Source organism: Malaclemys terrapin, chromosome 6, assembly GCF_027887155.1.
Source record: "Malaclemys terrapin pileata isolate rMalTer1 chromosome 6, rMalTer1.hap1, whole genome shotgun sequence".
Classification (NCBI taxonomy): Eukaryota; Metazoa; Chordata; order Testudines; family Emydidae; genus Malaclemys; species Malaclemys terrapin.
In genome coordinates, this window is record NC_071510.1 from 115732724 (window position 1) to 115751087 (window position 18364).

Here is an 18364-nt window from a genome sequence, read left to right on the forward strand (position 1 = left end):
CACACATCGCCGCGGCAGGCGCACGCTGCTGTGATGCAGAGAGCTGAGCTGGACTCTGGGTGCCCTGCTCCTGTGTGCCAGGAAAAGGATCCACTCCTCGCTTAAATCCCTCCTGAAAACTTACATCTTCAATGATGTCTGTAATAGAGGACCCAATAATATGTTATTTGTCTATCCACCCATCAAACTAAGCCACTAAAATGTACCTACATATGTTGAGTCTGAACTTTTGATGAGCTTAAACTTAACCCAGACTTGATGTCTCTGTCTGAACTTTTAATCAAAGCTCTGACCTGCGAACTACTCATGACACCCCCCTCCCCTTAAGTAGCCATCTCCCCTTTTCTCTTTCTGAATTTACATTTTAACCTGTTTTATCCTGTAGAATCTTGTTTGATTATGCATGACCATTATGATCTGTTAATCACTTTGTTTACTTCTGTGTATAAATATTGATGCTCACCCCTAATAAACTTGCCACACTTACTCTGAAGCCTTTCAAGCTAAGGATAGTGTGAGCCCGTTGATCAACGAATTGGTGTCTGGTCTCTGACAGATTGTGAGCCCATACCAACTCCGCATGAACTCGGGTGCTGGAGAGGTGAGTGAGGACTTGCTTTTTTACCTAACACATGCCTAGATCAGCCCACTGGCTGCACTGAGTAACCCTCCTCTTTCTTCATCCCACCGCCATGTCCCCGTTGCTGTCCGTGCAGATTATGTACCTCTCTCTCCAGGGCCTTATATGGCCCTCATCGCAGTCATAGTGATTGCGATACCACCGGAGCACCCGCGCACACCTGCCAGGGGCGTGAAAGGTGTTGCCTTGGGAAGGGTTTGCAGCAAGCAACGCCTTTGCTTTCCTCTACCCCGCTGGCGCTAGTGTGAGGGGCGGACCCCGCCAGCCAGGCCTGGGCTGGGTGGCGAAGTGGTGCCGCAGGGAGGTGTTATGTCTGACACACCCAGCCTGGCTGCTGTGGGCGAGGCTGAGCTCCCTTGTCTCCTGCCTGCCCGCGGTGTGTGCCCGTGGGTCGCTCCGGCCGGAGGCTGCGGGCTGACCCCGCGGCGCACACAGTGGGCGTGGCTAGGCAGAGCTGGCGGGTGGGTTCCTAGCGAGGCGCGCGCGATACCCATCCCGCGTCAGCCAGCGCCGGGCTGAGCTCCGCGGGCGGCCGGTCGGGGAAGGGACGGGAGCTGAGCGGCTCAGTCCGCCTCTCCGCTGCGGCGGCTGCATGGAGCTCCCCGAGGAGGAGGAGGAGGAGGAGGAGGAACTGGATTGGCTTTGCCCGGAGCCTGGCGGTCCTTGGAACCATGCGGCGCCCGGGAGAGACTCCGCCACCACGCTCGGAGCACAATGTAAATGCGGGCCCCGCGGGCCGCCTCACACCGAGCACGGGGTCCGGCGGGGAGAATCTGGAGCCCGCCGGGCGGCCAAGTCAGACAAACGTCGAGAGCTGGGCCCCGATACGAGTGTTTGTCCCGCCCGGAACTGAGCGACTCCCCCAGGGATCCGTCCTGCCCCCTAGCAGCGTTCCCCCGGCGCCCCCCTGGATTCCCCCCTCCTTTCCCCTCCTCCCTATTTCTCCCTCCGTGTCCCGCATGGCCCCTGTCTCCGCACAGCGCCCCTCCTATCCCCCCCCCCATCAGATTTTGGGGCTAGTTCAAATGTGGAGTTTGTCAGAAGTCGACTAACTTTTTTTTATATAATTTTGATGGATAATAACAATGCTTAAGCATTTTCCTAGGTTTTAGCAATTTTTAAATTTTCACATTTGGGGGATTTTGGGGGGGAGGGGGGGCTATAACAATGTGGGCTGTGACCGAGAATAATATTTAATGAGAGTAGACTGAGTGAGATTTAAAAAGTTAAAGCTTTGTAACAGTTAAAACACACATTGCCAACATCACCTGTCAAAATAGATAAAGTAAATATTCTCAAATCACACACTAGTAAGTTCTCAAACAGAAATGTTTTTACTTTGCCTGTCTGTATATTTCAGTTATTATCAGTGGAAATATTTTTGTTGGTTTGTGTGTGTGTGTATGGGGAAATCAGTATTTACCTACACAAATGTAATGCCGCCAAACCTATTTAAATGTTGACAGTGTAGCTGAACTCGGGCATCATATTTGCTTGTAAAACACCACATCTGCATGAAGATAATATAAATAATATTATCTAGAAAATGGTGCTGCTCCCAGTTCTCAGTCCTGTTTCACATTAGGAACATGCAAAAAACCAATTCAATGGAATTAGAAACCTTGGCTTGAAGCAGTTAAATGTTGCACATTTCAGCACATTCTCATATAACTTAAAGTGCATTCCCTTTCGTCTAAAGAAAACAAAACAGAAGTTTCCAGAAGGGGGGAAATCTGATATTTTTTGCGTATTAAAATGTAGCTTAGTACACTTTTTTCTTAAATGTTCCTAAGAAAATTTTCATCTTTGGGTCAAGAACCAGCATAACCGATTTAAACTTTAAGAAATATTTTTTTTTAAATTATATAGTATGGGCCTTACTATATAATTTAAAAATATATTTCTATAAAGTTTGCTCTTTGCACTTGACAGCATTTTTGCTCTCTGGTTGATGATCGGTTGCATCGCTCATGGGCTGCTAGTAGGTGGAGATCATGTGTGCATTCTTTCATAGACAGGTTTATTTATTTAACCCTGTAGCAGCAGAAAAGCTGAAATTGTAGAGATATTAGGCAGGTGTATTCTCAGAAAGAGATAGGAAGTATGTTTGGTGATGTCACTTTTTTGTGCCCACCCACTGGATGCTTCTAAATAGAGCAGGAAAATTCTTATACATTTTTTAGCATTAATTAAAATAAACCAAGGCATACAATATAAAGGGTGCTGTATCAAAAATATAACTTAATAAAATTATTCAGTAAAAAAGAACCGATGGCACTGGCCATCTAAAAGAGGTCTTCAGGATGTAGTCAGCAGTATCTTTTACTGATACCAATCCACTGTGCCAATTGGCTTCTGACCGAATTAATGTACAGTTTATAAACTCTCTACTTTGCCACTCAGTGCTTGGTTTCCAAGCATAGTTTTCATGTGTGAGATCGTTTGCTGCATTATTGACAAGGGTAAGAAGGATATTGTTATCATCTTTAAACTTGGTTGTATATTTTCATTGCAGCAGGTCATGACAAGACTGTGCCATCAGGAAATACAGCGCACAGGGTAATTGTGCATACTGACCTGGACTGCTTTTATGCACAAGTAGAAATGATCCATAATCCTGAATTAAGAGACAAACCTTTAGGTAAATTTATATGTTGCTGTTTATTGCTGTTTGGTTTATGTTTATGTGGTTGGGAAAGACAAAGATACTTTTTTACTCATACTCTGGTCTTTCATAGTTTACTTCATTTGGTTGTAAGGTTCATTTCAGCTTAAAGCTGTTGGTACTATTGCATGTGAATTTACTAATCAATGGAGAAAAAGAGTGAAGTAAATATTTTTTAATGATTTTATACTAATATAGATGTGCCCATGTATAGATCAGGTTGCATGATAAGGGCCAAAAGTAGTGAGAATACCTTTTAATAAGTGAAAAATGAATATGGCATTTAAGAAAAAATATTTTATTACCATAAAATGTTCTAAGAACATGAGCAAGGGTCCTGCTTCCTTCAGTCTTGCACAATAAAATTAGGGTGTATTTCTTCTTAAAATCAGTATTAAATTTTTTACTGATTGAGGGATTTGCATTACAGGCTTTGATAGCAAAGTGTAAATCAGTGGCATGGAAGTACTGTTATAAACAAGTGACTCCTTAAAATGTGTTATGATTTTCTACCTTTGTTTCCAGGTGTTCAGCAGAAATACTTGGTTGTTACCTGTAACTATGAAGCCAGGAGACTTGGACTTCAGAAATGTATGTCTGTCAAAGATGCTAAAGAAAAATGCCCAGAGCTAGTGCTAGTTAATGGAGAGGACTTGACACGATACAGAGAAATGTCATACAAGGTTACAGGTACAGGTTAACAGTTTTTTAATAGTGGGAAATAAGTACTGTACATATACTTATTATGGTAAAAATATTTTCCTGCATAAACATTTCTGATTTTATATGAGCTTTAGAAAATTGTCATAAGGCTTGTAGGGGATGCCATCTCTGTCTCTGATTCCATCAGATTTCACAAACTAAGCAGTTGGGCTCAGTCATTATCTAGATTAGAGGTGCATGCTGGATTCAGCCAACTTGGTGAATTTAAATGGCCTGCATGACATACTAGGACTCTGCAGAATCTTTAATGTGAATATTTTTCAAATGAAAGGTAAGTTTCAAGGCATCATAGCTGCAGAGAGAACCTTCCAAAAATGAACTGAGGGGAGACTGATGTCATGACATCTGCCTGAGGCTGCAGATAGCCTGAGTCAGTGACTCAGAAGTATGAACTCCCCTGTCCCTTGTTAATCTTCTTCAAGGGGTTGATAATGAAGTCCACAGGATTGGGAATTTGGAGTTGCTGCAGGGAAAGAATTACAGAAGTTAAAAACTTGAAAACTCACAAAGAGAAGAGGGAAAGGAGCAGAGAAAGGAAGTAAATCAAACGGCAAAATAGCAGTGGCCTAAAGGGAAGCAGATTTTTCTCATTGAGTGCTGAAGAAAGAATAAGGTATTGAATAAATACATTTTAGTATTACCTTGCGGCTATATTCTCCTCTTGAGTTCTGTGCAAATTTCTCATTTAGATCAGTGGGAAATCCACTGTGGATTGTAGAGAATATGAAGTCGCAAGTTTACATTATTACACTATGTGGTTATTGTCACAATTTCAGATCAACTGCACCTCTGACTCCCTGTGTAGTTTGCTCAAGGGATGTTCCCTTAAGTATCAGGGATCTAGCCACCACCTCTTTCCAGACCGGGACCTGCGTCCCTTTCCCTCCAGACCTGACATTTAGGCTGCAGCATCCTGCAATTCACTGTGATTATTCCCACAGGTCTTCCCTAACTCAGCTCTCTCTCAAGGGCTAAGACAGTGATTTACCAGAGACCAAACAACCATATGCAAAGCACAGTACATTTATTTTAGGACAAAAATATTACAGAGAAAACATAATAAAACAATAACAAGTCTAAACGCATACTTTAGCTTACTAGAGATATCCCCATTCTCCTTATGGAGACTCTATGCCATTCCAGGGTGCAATCCAGACTAGTAAGGGGTGTCACCTCCTGCCTTGCAACCTTGGGTGCCTCACAATGCTTTGCTGCTTAGGTCCCACAAACAGTCCTGTAGCATGTAGGTAACACCCTTCGTGTCTGTGTAGCTGCCGTCCTGGTCCAGCAACTCTGACCCCAGCAGCCTGTCAGCAACATGCCAGCCACACTCTAGCTTCCAGCAACCTTGGTTACCACTTAGAGTGACACCAACACACTTCCAGTCCCGGATTTTCCCCAGAAACTTGTGTTCTGCAATGCCCAGCCCTCTCCTGGACAGTTCAGATACTAGAGATCTGTTGCCCCTGTAAGGGATCAATGTACGACAGTATGGTACTTTAGAGTTACTAAACAATTCAGTTTAAAGATATCACTGCATTAGTTTTGATTAAATAATAAAACAAGTTTATTTAATTTCAAAGAGAGGGTTTAAGTGAGTACAAGTATAAGGTACACCTCTACCCCGATATAACGGTGTCCTCAGGAGCCAAAACATCTTACTGCGTTTTATAGGTGAAACCGCGTTATATCGAATTTGCTTTGATCCCCTGGAGTGCGCAGCCCTGTCCCCCCCCCGGAGCGCTGCTTTACCGCGTTGTATCCGAATTCATGTTATATCGGGTCGCATTATATCGGGGTAGAGGTATATTGAAATCACAAATGGCTACAAAAGAAATAAAGCTTAAATGCTTTCTAATAACTAAAACTTAACAAACTAGACATGGTTCAAGGTGAAATCCTTACCATATGTTCCCAGCAACAGGGCTGAACAAATTCTCAGGTCAGAACCCCTCCCAAAGGCTGGTTACTTTGCCTTTTGAAAGAGAGAGAGAGAGAGGGATAGAGAGTACCTGGGGTGTTTTTCAACCTCCCTTTTATAGTCCAGTCACCCTTTGAAATGCATTTTCCTGAGGGTTACACCTAGATAAAGTTCCTTCCAGTTCTGAGGATGGAGACATGGGGTCTTGTGGTGAAAGAGGTTCCATGTTTGTTAAAATACAAATCCATCTGTTTCTGCCCCTCTCTGCTGCCAAAGAATGGCCACTTGACCAGGAATTGCCAATCGACTTTGACACAGGGCTAGATGCATCAGTTTGTCCTTCATCTTCAAGAAACTGATTTACTCACTCCCCAGACTTGTGCAGTAAACACATTTCAGTCAAAACTTCATCTTATGTTCATAACTTTACATATAATGTTGCTACACGTTTTTCACCATGACATTATTGACCAACAGGTTATTAGTTTTCAAGTGATACCTCACAAGGCATATTTTGTACAAAGATTATTTCAGTGGTGTATAGGCAGTGAATACAGGGGTGCATTTGGTCACAGACCCTATTGGGTTCCAGTCTTTCAAACACTTAAGGAGGGTCTCCATCTTGGTTAAAGAGTCATGTCAATTTGTTGGATCAAAAGCAGGGCTTGGTTTGAACCAATATATGCAATTCATCATGGGGTTGGTTCCTTTCTGTAAGAATTTACCTGTCCCAGAGTCTAGTAATTATGCCCCCCAGCAATTTTAGATCCTGGATGGAGCTCGGTAACCTTCCCCACCAGCCAGCATACAGTCCCTGGCTCACTGAGATACTGTTGAGACAAGGTGGGTGAGGTGTAATATCTCTTACTCAGACCAGCTTTTGGTAGTGAGAGAGACAAGTTTACACCGAGCTTTTCTTCAGATCACCCTGTCTCCCTAATGTCCTGGAACCAACACGGCTACAGCAACAGTGCATACAACAATGAGAGATACAGTTAACATTTATAAAGTGGATACAGTAGTCTAAAGATAGGCCTGTGTTTGTCATACCTGTCCCAGTTATATACTTCGCTTTTTTCCATAGAGCTATTGGAAGAATTTAGTCCACTGGTAGAAAGACTTGGATTTGATGAAAATTTTGTGGATATCACAGAGTTGGTAGAAAAGAGACTAGCACAGCTGCAAAGAGATGGCTGTTCCAAAGTGTCTGTGTCTGGTCATGTGTATAATAATCAAAGTGAGTGGTTATTCCCTATTTTGCTAAAATATTGTATTAAGTATTATTAGAATTTAGTACAAAAAGTATCTTGATAATTGAATTTATTAAACTTTCAAAACTGCATGAAAACACATTTCCTATTCAGTACAGCAGGGGTCGGCAACCTTTCAGAAGTAGTGTGCTGAATCTTCATTTAATCACTCTAATTTAGGGTTCCCCGTGCCAGTAATACACTTTTACATTTTTAGAAGGTCTCTTTCTATAAGTCTATAAAATATAACTAAACTATTGTTGTATATAAAATAAATAAGGTTTTTAAAATGTTTAAGAAGCTTCATTTAAAATTTTAAATTAAAATGCAGAGCCCTCCGGACCGGTGGCCAGGACCTGGGCAGTGTGAGTGCCACTGAAAATCAGCTCGCGTGCTGCCTTTGGCACACGTGCCATAGGTTGCCTACTCCTGTAATACAGTATTGTCTGGAAAACTTTTATTTTCCCTGTGGTTAGACTACCAGGAACTGACTTGCAATATACCATAATTTCATATGAGAATCTCATTATTTTGAGTGGAATGTGTACCTTCATATATTAATGTCAGTGGAAGTTGGGCATGCACAGTGAATTGGGAGAATAGATTCTTTTGTTTGTGTGGTCTTCAAAAAAGACAGTTACATGTAGAATTAAATATCTTGTTTGATTGAACTTGAAGTAACAGCTTTCATGTTAGTTCATGAAAATTTAGTTTTAAGAGTTTGGCTACTGTGTGTCAGCTAATTGAAATTTTCATCCAAAATATCCTTAATGTATACCGAAAAACAGAGCAAAGTTTTGCTATACAGGATGCCTTCATGGGAGACTTATACTGAAGTCACTGGGGGCTGACTGTAGAACTTGGACTGATTCATATTCTCCACTGGGATCCTTCTAGCTCACAAGTGCCCACAGTTGGCATAGCAAGATTTATATTCATTTCATAAATGAAGGAAAAGAGCAGTTGATTTTTACCAGACCAGATGTTAATATCAACTGTTGCTATAATTTTTAATACAGTTCTGAGAAAGAACTGCCTTAATAAGATCTCATTTCATTAACATTCACGCTTGAGTAACAGAGATGGACACCTTCCAGTTATCTTAATTAGACGAATGTTGTACTCCTAAATCTCTAATTCATTTACTTTTTCCTTTGGTTATATTGAGGCAAGAGTCTGTTACATGACGATATTTAAATATTCTTCTTTGACATCTCTTAAAGATTTATAGAGTGCATTTATTCTTAAAGTGCTTTCCAAACATTAAGTAATTCTCACCATAATTCTGTGATGCTAGAGTATTACCCTTTTAATTTTAGAGAGGAAGTAACTGAGGTACAAAGAAGTTAAATACTTACTCCATGGCAGTACCAGACAGAGAACCCAATAGTCCTTACATTCAGCCCTTTGATCTACACAGTAGACCACACTCTTTCCCATAAAGTTTTTAATGGGTTATAAACATAAGAATCTTCTTATTAGTGAACGGACCTGTAGTGATGTGAGTGGTCATTGTATGCTGAGAAGTGACCACCTCTTTTTTTGTCTTCACAGCTGTCAATTTACATGATATTATGCATATTAGACTTGTCATTGGATCTCAGATTGCAGCAGAGATGAGGGAAGCCATGTACAATAGATTGGGTCTTACAGGCTGTGCAGGAGTGGCCTCTAACAAGTTACTATCTAAATTAGTATCTGGCACCTTCAAACCAAATCAACAAACAGTTCTTCTACCTGAAAGCTGTCAGGACCTAGTAGGCAGCCTTGATCACATCAGAAAAGTGCCTGGTAAGATATTGGTGCCACAATCTTTCATATAAACATTGTGAGAATTCATAATTTTAATATACACCCTAAACTTTTAAAACTGAGAGAATTTTAAAATCTGTTTTTTCGTATTTATATTTACTTTTTGCATTTTACTCAAACTAGTCAATGAAACTCTACTAGTTTGTACTTCTGTTCTCCAGTCCATGTCACTTTCGCTTTTGCGGTAACACAAAAGCGTTTGGGTTGTAAATACCTAAAAAGAATGTATAAATCTCAGACTGTTTTCATTGAAACCCAAATATTGATATACATACTTGTATAAATTTTGTGGGGGGGGGAAAAAATTTTGCTCAGTCCTAAAATGTGGGTCTCAATTACCTGAAACTGTTGCTTCAAAGAACTTCCAGTTCTATAATTAAAATGGTTATATTTGATAATGTCTAGTTTTATATGGCAAGACCTTATAAATATAATTTATAGGGAAAAAGTATTTTAATTTATTAACCAAATAATAAATTAGTTTTTAGTATTTTATGTAATATATAAATTATAAATACAACTTGCTAAGCATATCTTAATCTTTTAAATGACTTTCCTGTGTACTGTATTATTTTGTAAAGAAATTTTACTCGCGTTATCACACACCTTTTTCATCTAGGGATTGGCTATAAAACTACCAAGCGCCTAGAGTTGCTGGGTCTCAGCAGTGTGCGTGATCTCCAGACCTTTTCACCTGTAATACTAGAAAAGGAACTAGGAGTTTCAATTGCTCAGCACATTCAAAAGCTCAGCTATGGAGAGGATGACTCCCCTGTGACCTCCTCAGGACCTCCTCAGGTACAAATGACATATGAAAATAGTTTTTCAGAATGAGAAAGATTGCACTCTTTGAGTACAGTTTTGCTGAGCTAGCTGAAATCCAGTCATAGTGAACAAAGCAATTGTCATACTGGATCAGACCAGTAGCCCATCTATTCTGGGATCCGGTCTCTGACAATGGTCAGTACTAGCTGCTTCAGAGTAAGGTACACAAAATCCTACAGTTATGGGATATCCTGCCACCCAGGAAAGTGGTGGTTCCCCCCCCCCCCCCCCCCCCCCAAACTCCCCATAGCTAGAGGTTGGCTTATGCTGTAAAACATGGCAGTTCATATTCCTTCTAAAATTATTTTAATTTTATTTATATTTACTATTATAACTCAGGATATTTTTGTTACCTCTATTAATGTCTGATCCTTTTTTGAATCCTGCTGAGCTCTAGGCTTAATGGTATTTTGTGGCTATGAGTTCCATAGGTTAATATGTGAATTATGTGGAAAAGCAATTCCCTTTCATAACTTTTGAATTTGCTTGGTCACTTGGTAATACACAAATTAAAAGGACTATTGCATTTCTTACAGTCCCTTAGTGATGAAGATTCTTTTAAAAAATGTTCATCAGAAGTGGAAGTTAAAAGGAAAATTGAAGAACTACTTGCTAACCTTTTAGACAGGTGACTGTCTTCATTTGTTCTTATTGCTGACTGAGTTTGTGACCTGAAAGAACACTGGGCATATGTAAGGTTTGTCTCATATTTTGCAGAGCATACTTTGGTCTCTCCTATCTTCAGAATGCTGCCCCTCAACCCCACATGCCTCTCTAACTACTTCCTCATTACCTTCTGCCCTTTATCTCTGAACTTGTGAAATGTGCCCTCTACAACTGTTGCCTCAAATTCTGCTACTGCAACTGTATCCTGCTGCTCTCCCCAAGTCTGGCTTTCACCCTCTCCACTCCACTACAACTGTTCTCACCAATGTCTGTAAGCTCTTCCATTCTTACCTCCTCAACCTTTCTGTTGCTTTTGATACAGCTGATCATGCTTTCTAACGGCCTTGTCTTCCTTTTAGCTTTCATGATTCTGCTGGCTTCTCATTCTCCTACATCTCTGATCATCCTGTGTTGTATCTTTTTGTGTGTCCCCTCCAGTCTTTCTTCTATTCTCTTGGTGATTTCATAGGCCTCCTCTTTTTCTCTCTCTACCCTGTCCCTGAGTGATCTTATCCACTTCCATGGTTTCAGTTACTATTGTTATGCTTCTGTCTCACATCTTCTTCTCCACTTCTGACTGCTTCCCTTAATTTGACCTTGCATCTCAGCCGGTTTCTCTGACATCTCTTTAATGTTGTGCCATCAACTTAAGCTTAATGTGGCCCAAACTGAACTCCTTATCTTGCCTTCTACTGTTCTGCACAACCACAGACAACACCATCATCATTCCTGTTACAGGCTTATAACCTTGGGGTCATCTTCAACTCTTCCCTGTCCATTACCACTCACATTCAGGCAGTATCCAAATTCTGCTTCTCCCACATCATCATCATCAAGATACTTCCATTTCTTTTTGTACAGACAGGAAGAATTAATTCATTCCCCTTATCTCCTGTCTTGATTACTGTAGCTACCACAAGTATGTCTACACTTCAGTGTAAGCTCAGGGTTTGAATTCAGGCTCAGGCCTAACTCGCTTTCCATCTAGACACAAATTGTGCTAACCCAGGGCTTGGATCCAGGGTTCCAGGACACCACAGGGGTGGAGGATGTTAGCCTTCCACTCTGCCAGGTAGAATTGTTCCCTTCAATGTATTTTCTAGTACGGTCATTCTCAACCTCTTACATACCAGGACTGCCTTTTAATACTGGGACCTTACTACCACTTAGCAATATGGGATGGACAAGATGGTTGCATCTCTAGGTTGAGAACTATATTCTAGTACTTTTGCAGTCCATGTCTAAAAATCTCAAGCAATGGGGCTTCCACCACTTTCTTTATTAATGCAGAGATTTTTTTCCTTAAGTGAATAAAACAGTAATTTTTTTCTATAAATCTTCAACTGTGTGCAATACAAAATAAAAACTGTTTATTGAAACCATTTGTAAAAAATGTGAAGAAATAAATAGAGGTGAGTTAGGAAGCACTAGATGGTATCAATTGGGGAAAATGAGGCAGGAAAGAAATTAAAGCTAAAGCTTCTTATGTTCTATACTATTACCATTATTTTGTTTCACTTTCTTGATGGATTAAAAAAGATATACATTACTTACTTGATCCAATTGCTTTGAAAGTATTTGTAAAGCAACAGTAATGTTAATTGCACTGCACACTTTAATTTTCTTCAGAATATCCAAAGATGGAAGAAAGCCACATACAATAAGATTAACCATCCGTAAATTTTCATCAACTAATAAATGGTTTAGTCGGGAGAGTCGTCAGTGTCCTATTCCCCCTCATGTCATTCAGAAATTTGGGACAGGTAAGCGCTTTTCTGAAATTTTGTTTTCAGAAAGTATTTGGTCAGTTGTTACTTTGGTGCACAATATGTTGTTTGAAATTTTAACCAGGGTCTCTCTAACTGTAGAGATGCCCAAGTATTTGGCACATTCATAGGAACAGTGAAACGATACTTCCTTCTTGGAAAGAAGGTTTATCAGTCTATTAATTTTAGTATCAATAAAGTTTCAGGTATTAAGCATAACCTTTGTTTTGCTTTGTTACTTTAAATCTAGGTTTCTGAACAATGTTTCATATACTTTTTTTTTTTTTTTTAATTTTGAAGTATTACATTGATTTTTATGTGATAGATGTACCTCAGTGAAACCATGTTAAAAATATAGGACTTCCTGGCAGGAATAACTTTATTTAATAAGTAACAAAGTTGTTAACTCCGCCTTAGGGTGAGCAGACAGCAAATGTGAAAAATCAGGACGGGGTGGGGAGTAATAGGAGCCTATATAAGAAAAAGACCCCAAAATCGGGACATCTGACTCAGCCTTGCAAGATTGTTATGGGAGTTTACTAACCCAGGCACAAAATATGCTTGCCTGCATTTTACCCTGATGTTGAAAAATTAATTAAATGTAACTCATCACTGTCCAAAAAGAAAAGAGAGAAATTGCATGCAAGGGATTGAGTGAGTGAAAGGAATTTTGTATGGCTGTTAGCTATAAGATTTCAGGATCTTTCTGAATCACTCCTTATCCAACAGTGTGTGACGTATACAGTCTTCCTCCTCCTGAAGCCAGGGTTTGTCCATCCTAAATAGAGATCAGTCTTTCATTTGCCACTTCATATGGAGTTTATCTTTTCCCCATATTTGACCAATCACTTCACTACTATTCAGTATCATTATGTTTTCTCTCAGTAAGTATAGGGTTTAATAAAATACTGTAATCATAGACAGGAATTAGAGACCAAAAGTTATTGCCATCTGATATGTCCACACTCTCCTGCGTAAAGTAAATAAGTGGTCTCGGTCTAGATATTTGTTGTCAGATAGCCATATCACACAAATTGTCATTGTCATTAATTGGATCCGTTTGAAGACGATTTAATAGAAATGGAGAGTGAGCTACTCTCAGTTGTATAGAAAGGCCTTTTCCATTTGCAGGATGTTAGTTTAATTGTGTTTGTTTAAATTGACCACTTTTCCAATATCACATCACTTCTCAGAGATGGCAGGACAGAACAGGAGAGCTTGTACCATTAATGTCTATGCTATAGAGATTCTGTGGGCATGTCTCTAGGGTTGTCAGTCTGGCACTTCTTGCAATCATAACATTCATTTCAGAAAACCTTTTTAAGTGTCAAAAACTGTAAATTTAACAGCCTCTTTATTTTCAGATGATCAAATAAATGCTGCCTTACTTGGCATAGCTGTAGTTAAAATCCCTCACGTTTCCTAAGAACTGAGATTTTTCAGTGTATATTGACCAATTAGGGCAGGGGTCTCAAACTCAAATGACCATGAGGAACACATGAGGGCTAGTACATTGGCCCGAGGGCTGCATTACTGACACCTCCCGCCGCCGCCCTCCACCCCTTCCATGAGGCCCCTCCTCTGCCCCGCCTCTTCCCACCCCTTCCCCGCCCCCATTCCAACCACTTCCCCGAAATCCTCACCCCAACTCTGCCCCCTCCCTGCCCCCAGGGGGTTCAGGAGGGGTGTGGGGTGTGGTGGGGGCTCAGGGCAGGGAGTTGGGGTGCAGGAGGGTTTGGGGGGCAGGATCTGGCCCGCCTGCCTACCTGTCTGCCCTGCCCCCGCAAGAGGCTGGAACGTGGGGTGGGGGGGGCGGAGGGGCTGTGTGTTTCTGTTGCTTGAGACAGTGCCGCCAGCAGTTCCCATTGGCCCCGGTTCCCTGTTCCCGGCCAATTGGAGCTGCTGGGGGCGCTGCCTGAAGCAACAGCCACACACAGCCCCTCCGCCCCCCCCCCCCCCTTCCCCATGTTCCAGCCTCTTCCCGGAGCTGCGCAGGGCAGGGCAGGCAGGCAGGGAGCATGCCCTGCTCCTGGTGCACGTCCAGCCGGAGCCGCTCTGGTAAAGACATGAGAGGGCCAGGGGGCTGTGAGGGGCTCGCGGGCCACAGAAAATGGAGACCCCTGAATTAGGGTAAATGCCAACTTATTTTGCATTAGTGCAAAGTGTTGAAAGTCCAGACTCTCTCATGCACAAACCTTAATTCCATTTAGCCCCTTATAGAAAGGTTTAAATTAATTCTGCTGTTTGTTTACATTTCATGTTCAGAAAACTATGATGTTGTGGACCCACTGGTTGGTATCCTTATGAAATTGTTTAGAAAGATGATAAAAGTGGAGATGCCATTTCATCTTACACTTCTGAGTGTCTGCTTCTCAAATCTTAAAGCTCTGCCTAGCCTCACCAAAGGATCCATAGGATTTTATTTAACTCGGTTGTCACCCCCTTCAAGTTCTGGCAAAGTAAGTTGAAGATTATTAAAAACTGTCAATCAAATCAAGTGCATTAAATTCAGACTGAGACTAATATATATATACACTCTAGTATTCTTAATTTGATTTTTAAATACTTTAAGAAGTTTTATAGTCCCAAATATCATCTAGGTAGTAAAAATGAAGAACTCTGTGGGCTCTCCTGAGTACAAGCTATTTACAAGATGTGTTTATGCTATCCTTCTTTGGGATAGCATAAACAAAGGATACTTCTTTGTTTTCAATTGCCATGTCTTGAATGGGACAATACTAGGCAATGAAACTTTATTACTGTCAGAAAGAGAGATGAGCTTGTGGAGCCAAGGTTTTCAGAAGTGGATGCCTAAAATTAGGTTTCCCACAGACTTTAATGGGAGCTCTTCTGCCTGCTCAGCACGTCTGAAAAATCTGTCCACTTAATTAGATGCCTAAATATGAAGTTAAGAGCCTGATTTTTCAGCATCCATTTTTGAAAACCTCAGTGCTTCTGTAATGTGTGATCTATAGGTCATGGTGGAACTGAAGTGACCTAAATATTTCTTTCCCTCATAAAATATCTTTAACTGTTTAGCTTGAATTAAATCTTGTTAAAGTGCCCTTAATTTACCTTTGTGCACTTAGCTATAAGTGTGTCTTCAAACACTGGATTGCTTTACTTTCCATATGCTTTTAATTCCTAGACTGAACAGGGTGAGTTAAGGGTAGGATTTCATCTTAAGATCTCACTTATATCATTTAAATCAACTATGATGTGTTACTTTAATATAGATTTTTTTTTTTTTTTTTTAATGGAAATATAGGGAAGTTGACAAAAACCATGGTTGAAATCTTGGCCTCATTGAAGACACTAGTAAAATTCACATTGATTTCAGTGAGGCTAGCACTTCACCCCAGATGTCTATATTTTTTAATTCTTAGTATTTGTGAGTCACTGTACTGTTTATCATTTAAGATCTACTTTGTATTTAGAAACTTGAGGTTAAATTATCAAAATTCTGGTCCTTGGTTACATACAAGTAATCATGACTACAAGTCACACATTTATACAGGCAAACAGACACTTGTGTCTATAATTATCAGTATTTGGTATGCAATTACTCCCTTAGGTGAGATGTGCAAAGTTTATATCTTTGTTCTTGGTTCTCTCCTTTTTTCACGGCACATTTGTCCATAGCTGACCACCTTCCTTCCACAATATGTCATACAACCTATATGCAGACATTCAGCTCTGTTACCTCCCTACCCTGACTTCTCAGGTGTCCATGCTCACATATCTTCTCTTTTCTCTGATAATTACTTGTACACACAGGCTTGTTCTTTTTTTTTCTGGGTGCAACATAATTTTGGTTTGAAAGTTTTTCCCTTTTAAATTTTCTTTAGATGCTAACTTTAATGATACAGTCTGTAAATAAGTATTTAGGCATATTGAAAGACTTTGATTAGCTGGGCTGCCAGACGGTACGATGAGATGCCCAGTTTAATGTTGCTTTTGAAACTACTTGTTTTACAACCCCAGCAAAACTCTTTAAATATCTGGTCTGTTATCTATCTCTAAGTACTGTGCTGAATAGAAAAATCTTTGTTGCCAGATGATTCAGTGGTAACTTTTTTGTATGTGGAAGTAGGATTTAAGGGATCACTATTAATACAATTGTATTTATGACAGATATCCTTTTAATCATTTAATATTTTTCATATGCACTATGTAGCTAAATAATATATTTTATGCTGCAGAAAATGGAAGGTGTTCCACAAGACCAGGTGAACTCCTGCAGTTTTGTACCAGATGGAAGAATTAGAAATACAAGAACTAGAGAATCTTCACTAGAAACCATAAGCTGCGCAGAAGAATATGGAATTCCTGTTTCCCCAATTCATTTGCCTCCTGCTGGCATTGACCAGGAGGTCTTCAGTCAGCTTCCAGAAGACATTAAAGAGGAAATTATTTCTGACAAAACTGGGCAAAGGATCCACACAAAGAATGTTTTGAGTCAGCCATTACCTTTTTCTAAAGTAGCACTACCATTTTTTGCACAAGAACAAATGCACACTACCCCGAATTCCAGAAGAGCAGATCATAGTATCAGCAGTCTGGTATGCAGTGAACATTTCCAATCTACCAGTGAGCTGGAGACAGCCATGGTACACAGGCCTAATCCTAATTGTATTCTCAGTCTACAGGATCCTCCTGAGTACCCTGAAAGTGCACTAATAGATGACTGTATGGAACAAATACCTAAGGAATCACTGAATTTCAATAGCACTGATTCAGTTGTATTGAACATGCAAAGTCAACATTTTCTTCAGCCCCATAGTTCAGACAGACAAGAGCAGCCCATTGGAGCAGCCTCTCAGGATAAAGGTCAGAGAGAGCAAGCGTCAGGAGAAGGAAGAATTGTATTTCCTCCTAATGTTGACCCAAATATCTTTTCTGAACTACCTGCTGAAATGCAAAAGGAACTACTGGCTGATTGGAAGAATCTAAAACCTGTTTCCAAAATGCATATGAATAAACCTTCTGAAAAGCTAAAAACAAACAAAGGAAAAAAGAATGCGGTGTTGTGTTCACCACAGTCTAACAGTTTATTAAGGTATTTTAAACCAAAATGATTATATATGTAATACAGAGATGACTGGTGTAAAACATTTGTGATAAAATAAGGAGGTAATACAATCATATTCATGCAAGAAATGCACTATTTTAAAGTGTAATGCGACAAAATAGCATACAAAAAGGAACAGACCATCTCAACAATAGTGTAAAACTATTGATAATTACTTTAAAAAGTGATTAATACTATGTATTCTTGTGTTAAACTAGCAGATTAATGTTTTATTTAGTCCAAAGAGAGCCACAAAGGAGACTTACTTCCCCTAAAATGCACATTAGGTGTGACTGAATCCTCCAGTTGTTACTACACGTACTAAAACATTGCAATCCAGTTTGAAACACTTACACTTGTTCTTGTATCAACCAAATGGCATCCATTAGGGCATGGATGTTCTTGCTGTTAAAACGTTTTTTTAAACTCAAAATACAGAAAATACTGACTTGGATGGTGGGGCTTGTGAAACTAATGGAATATAGAGAAAAAAGTACTGCTTTCTTAGTAGTTACAGTCCCTAACTGCTAGAGGTAAAACACATCGGTAATGTGAGCAGAGCATCATGTACTGCCAGTTCTAACTCACAAATAGGCTTTTACTATTTGTAGTTGGAATAGCCGCCAAGACAGTTGTCAGCATTTCCAGCCACTGATTAGGCTAGGCTCCAGTTTGGCAAGATACTTAAGAACGGAACTACTTTACTGATTTACCTCAATATGGATTTAGGAATACAGATGCTCCCCAGGTTACGCAAACCTGACTTACGGAAATCCGGACTTACAGAAAAAGTTCCATAAGCTCTTTTTTTTTTGGCGTAATTGTTGGAGAAGTATAATTTAAAAAAAATCTTGGCCAATGAAGACTGATTACAAAATTGATGTTTAAATGTTAGCTAATTATTCTTGCAAAGTAACTTGTAATAAACGCGTTTACAGTTGTTAATACCTTGCCTGTTTTATTCAAGATAAAATGTACTAATCTAATGAGATATTTTATTATTAAATTGCCAATGCTTTTAATTC

At 40.0% G+C, this 18364-nt stretch overlaps 1 protein-coding gene across 3 annotated transcripts; it reads left to right on the forward strand.

The window, feature by feature from the left end:
• Positions 1-1004: 1004 nt before the first annotated feature.
• POLI (DNA polymerase iota) lies at positions 1005-18284 on the forward strand. 3 transcript variants are annotated; one of them, XM_054032925.1, is made up of 10 exons: positions 1005-1356; positions 3156-3281; positions 3831-3995; positions 7034-7186; positions 8754-8990; positions 9631-9809; positions 10373-10464; positions 12132-12265; positions 14534-14727; positions 16471-18284. In XM_054032925.1, exons 1-10 carry the CDS (start codon positions 1233-1235, stop codon positions 17344-17346), a joined length of 2280 nt encoding a protein of 759 aa, XP_053888900.1. In that variant the 5' UTR covers positions 1005-1232; the 3' UTR covers positions 17347-18284. The 3 variants fall into 3 exon arrangements, with proteins under 3 accessions (XP_053888900.1, XP_053888901.1, XP_053888902.1); XM_054032926.1 differs by having other exon boundaries at positions 3159-3281; XM_054032927.1 differs by lacking the exon at positions 14534-14727 and having other exon boundaries at positions 16471-16636.
• Positions 18285-18364: the final 80 nt, after the last annotated feature.

Excerpts from the sequence above, each read along its gene's own strand:
- POLI (XM_054032925.1), top strand. The coding sequence starts at position 1,233 with ATGGAGCTCCCCGAGGAGGAGGAGGAGGAGGAGGAGGAACTGGATTGG. Across the intron at positions 1,357-3,155 it reads CACCACGCTCGGAGCACAAT|CAGGTCATGACAAGACTGTG; the intron begins GTAAATGCGGGC and ends TTTTCATTGCAG. Across the intron at positions 14,728-16,470 it reads CCCCTTCAAGTTCTGGCAAA|AAAATGGAAGGTGTTCCACA; the intron begins GTAAGTTGAAGA and ends TTTATGCTGCAG.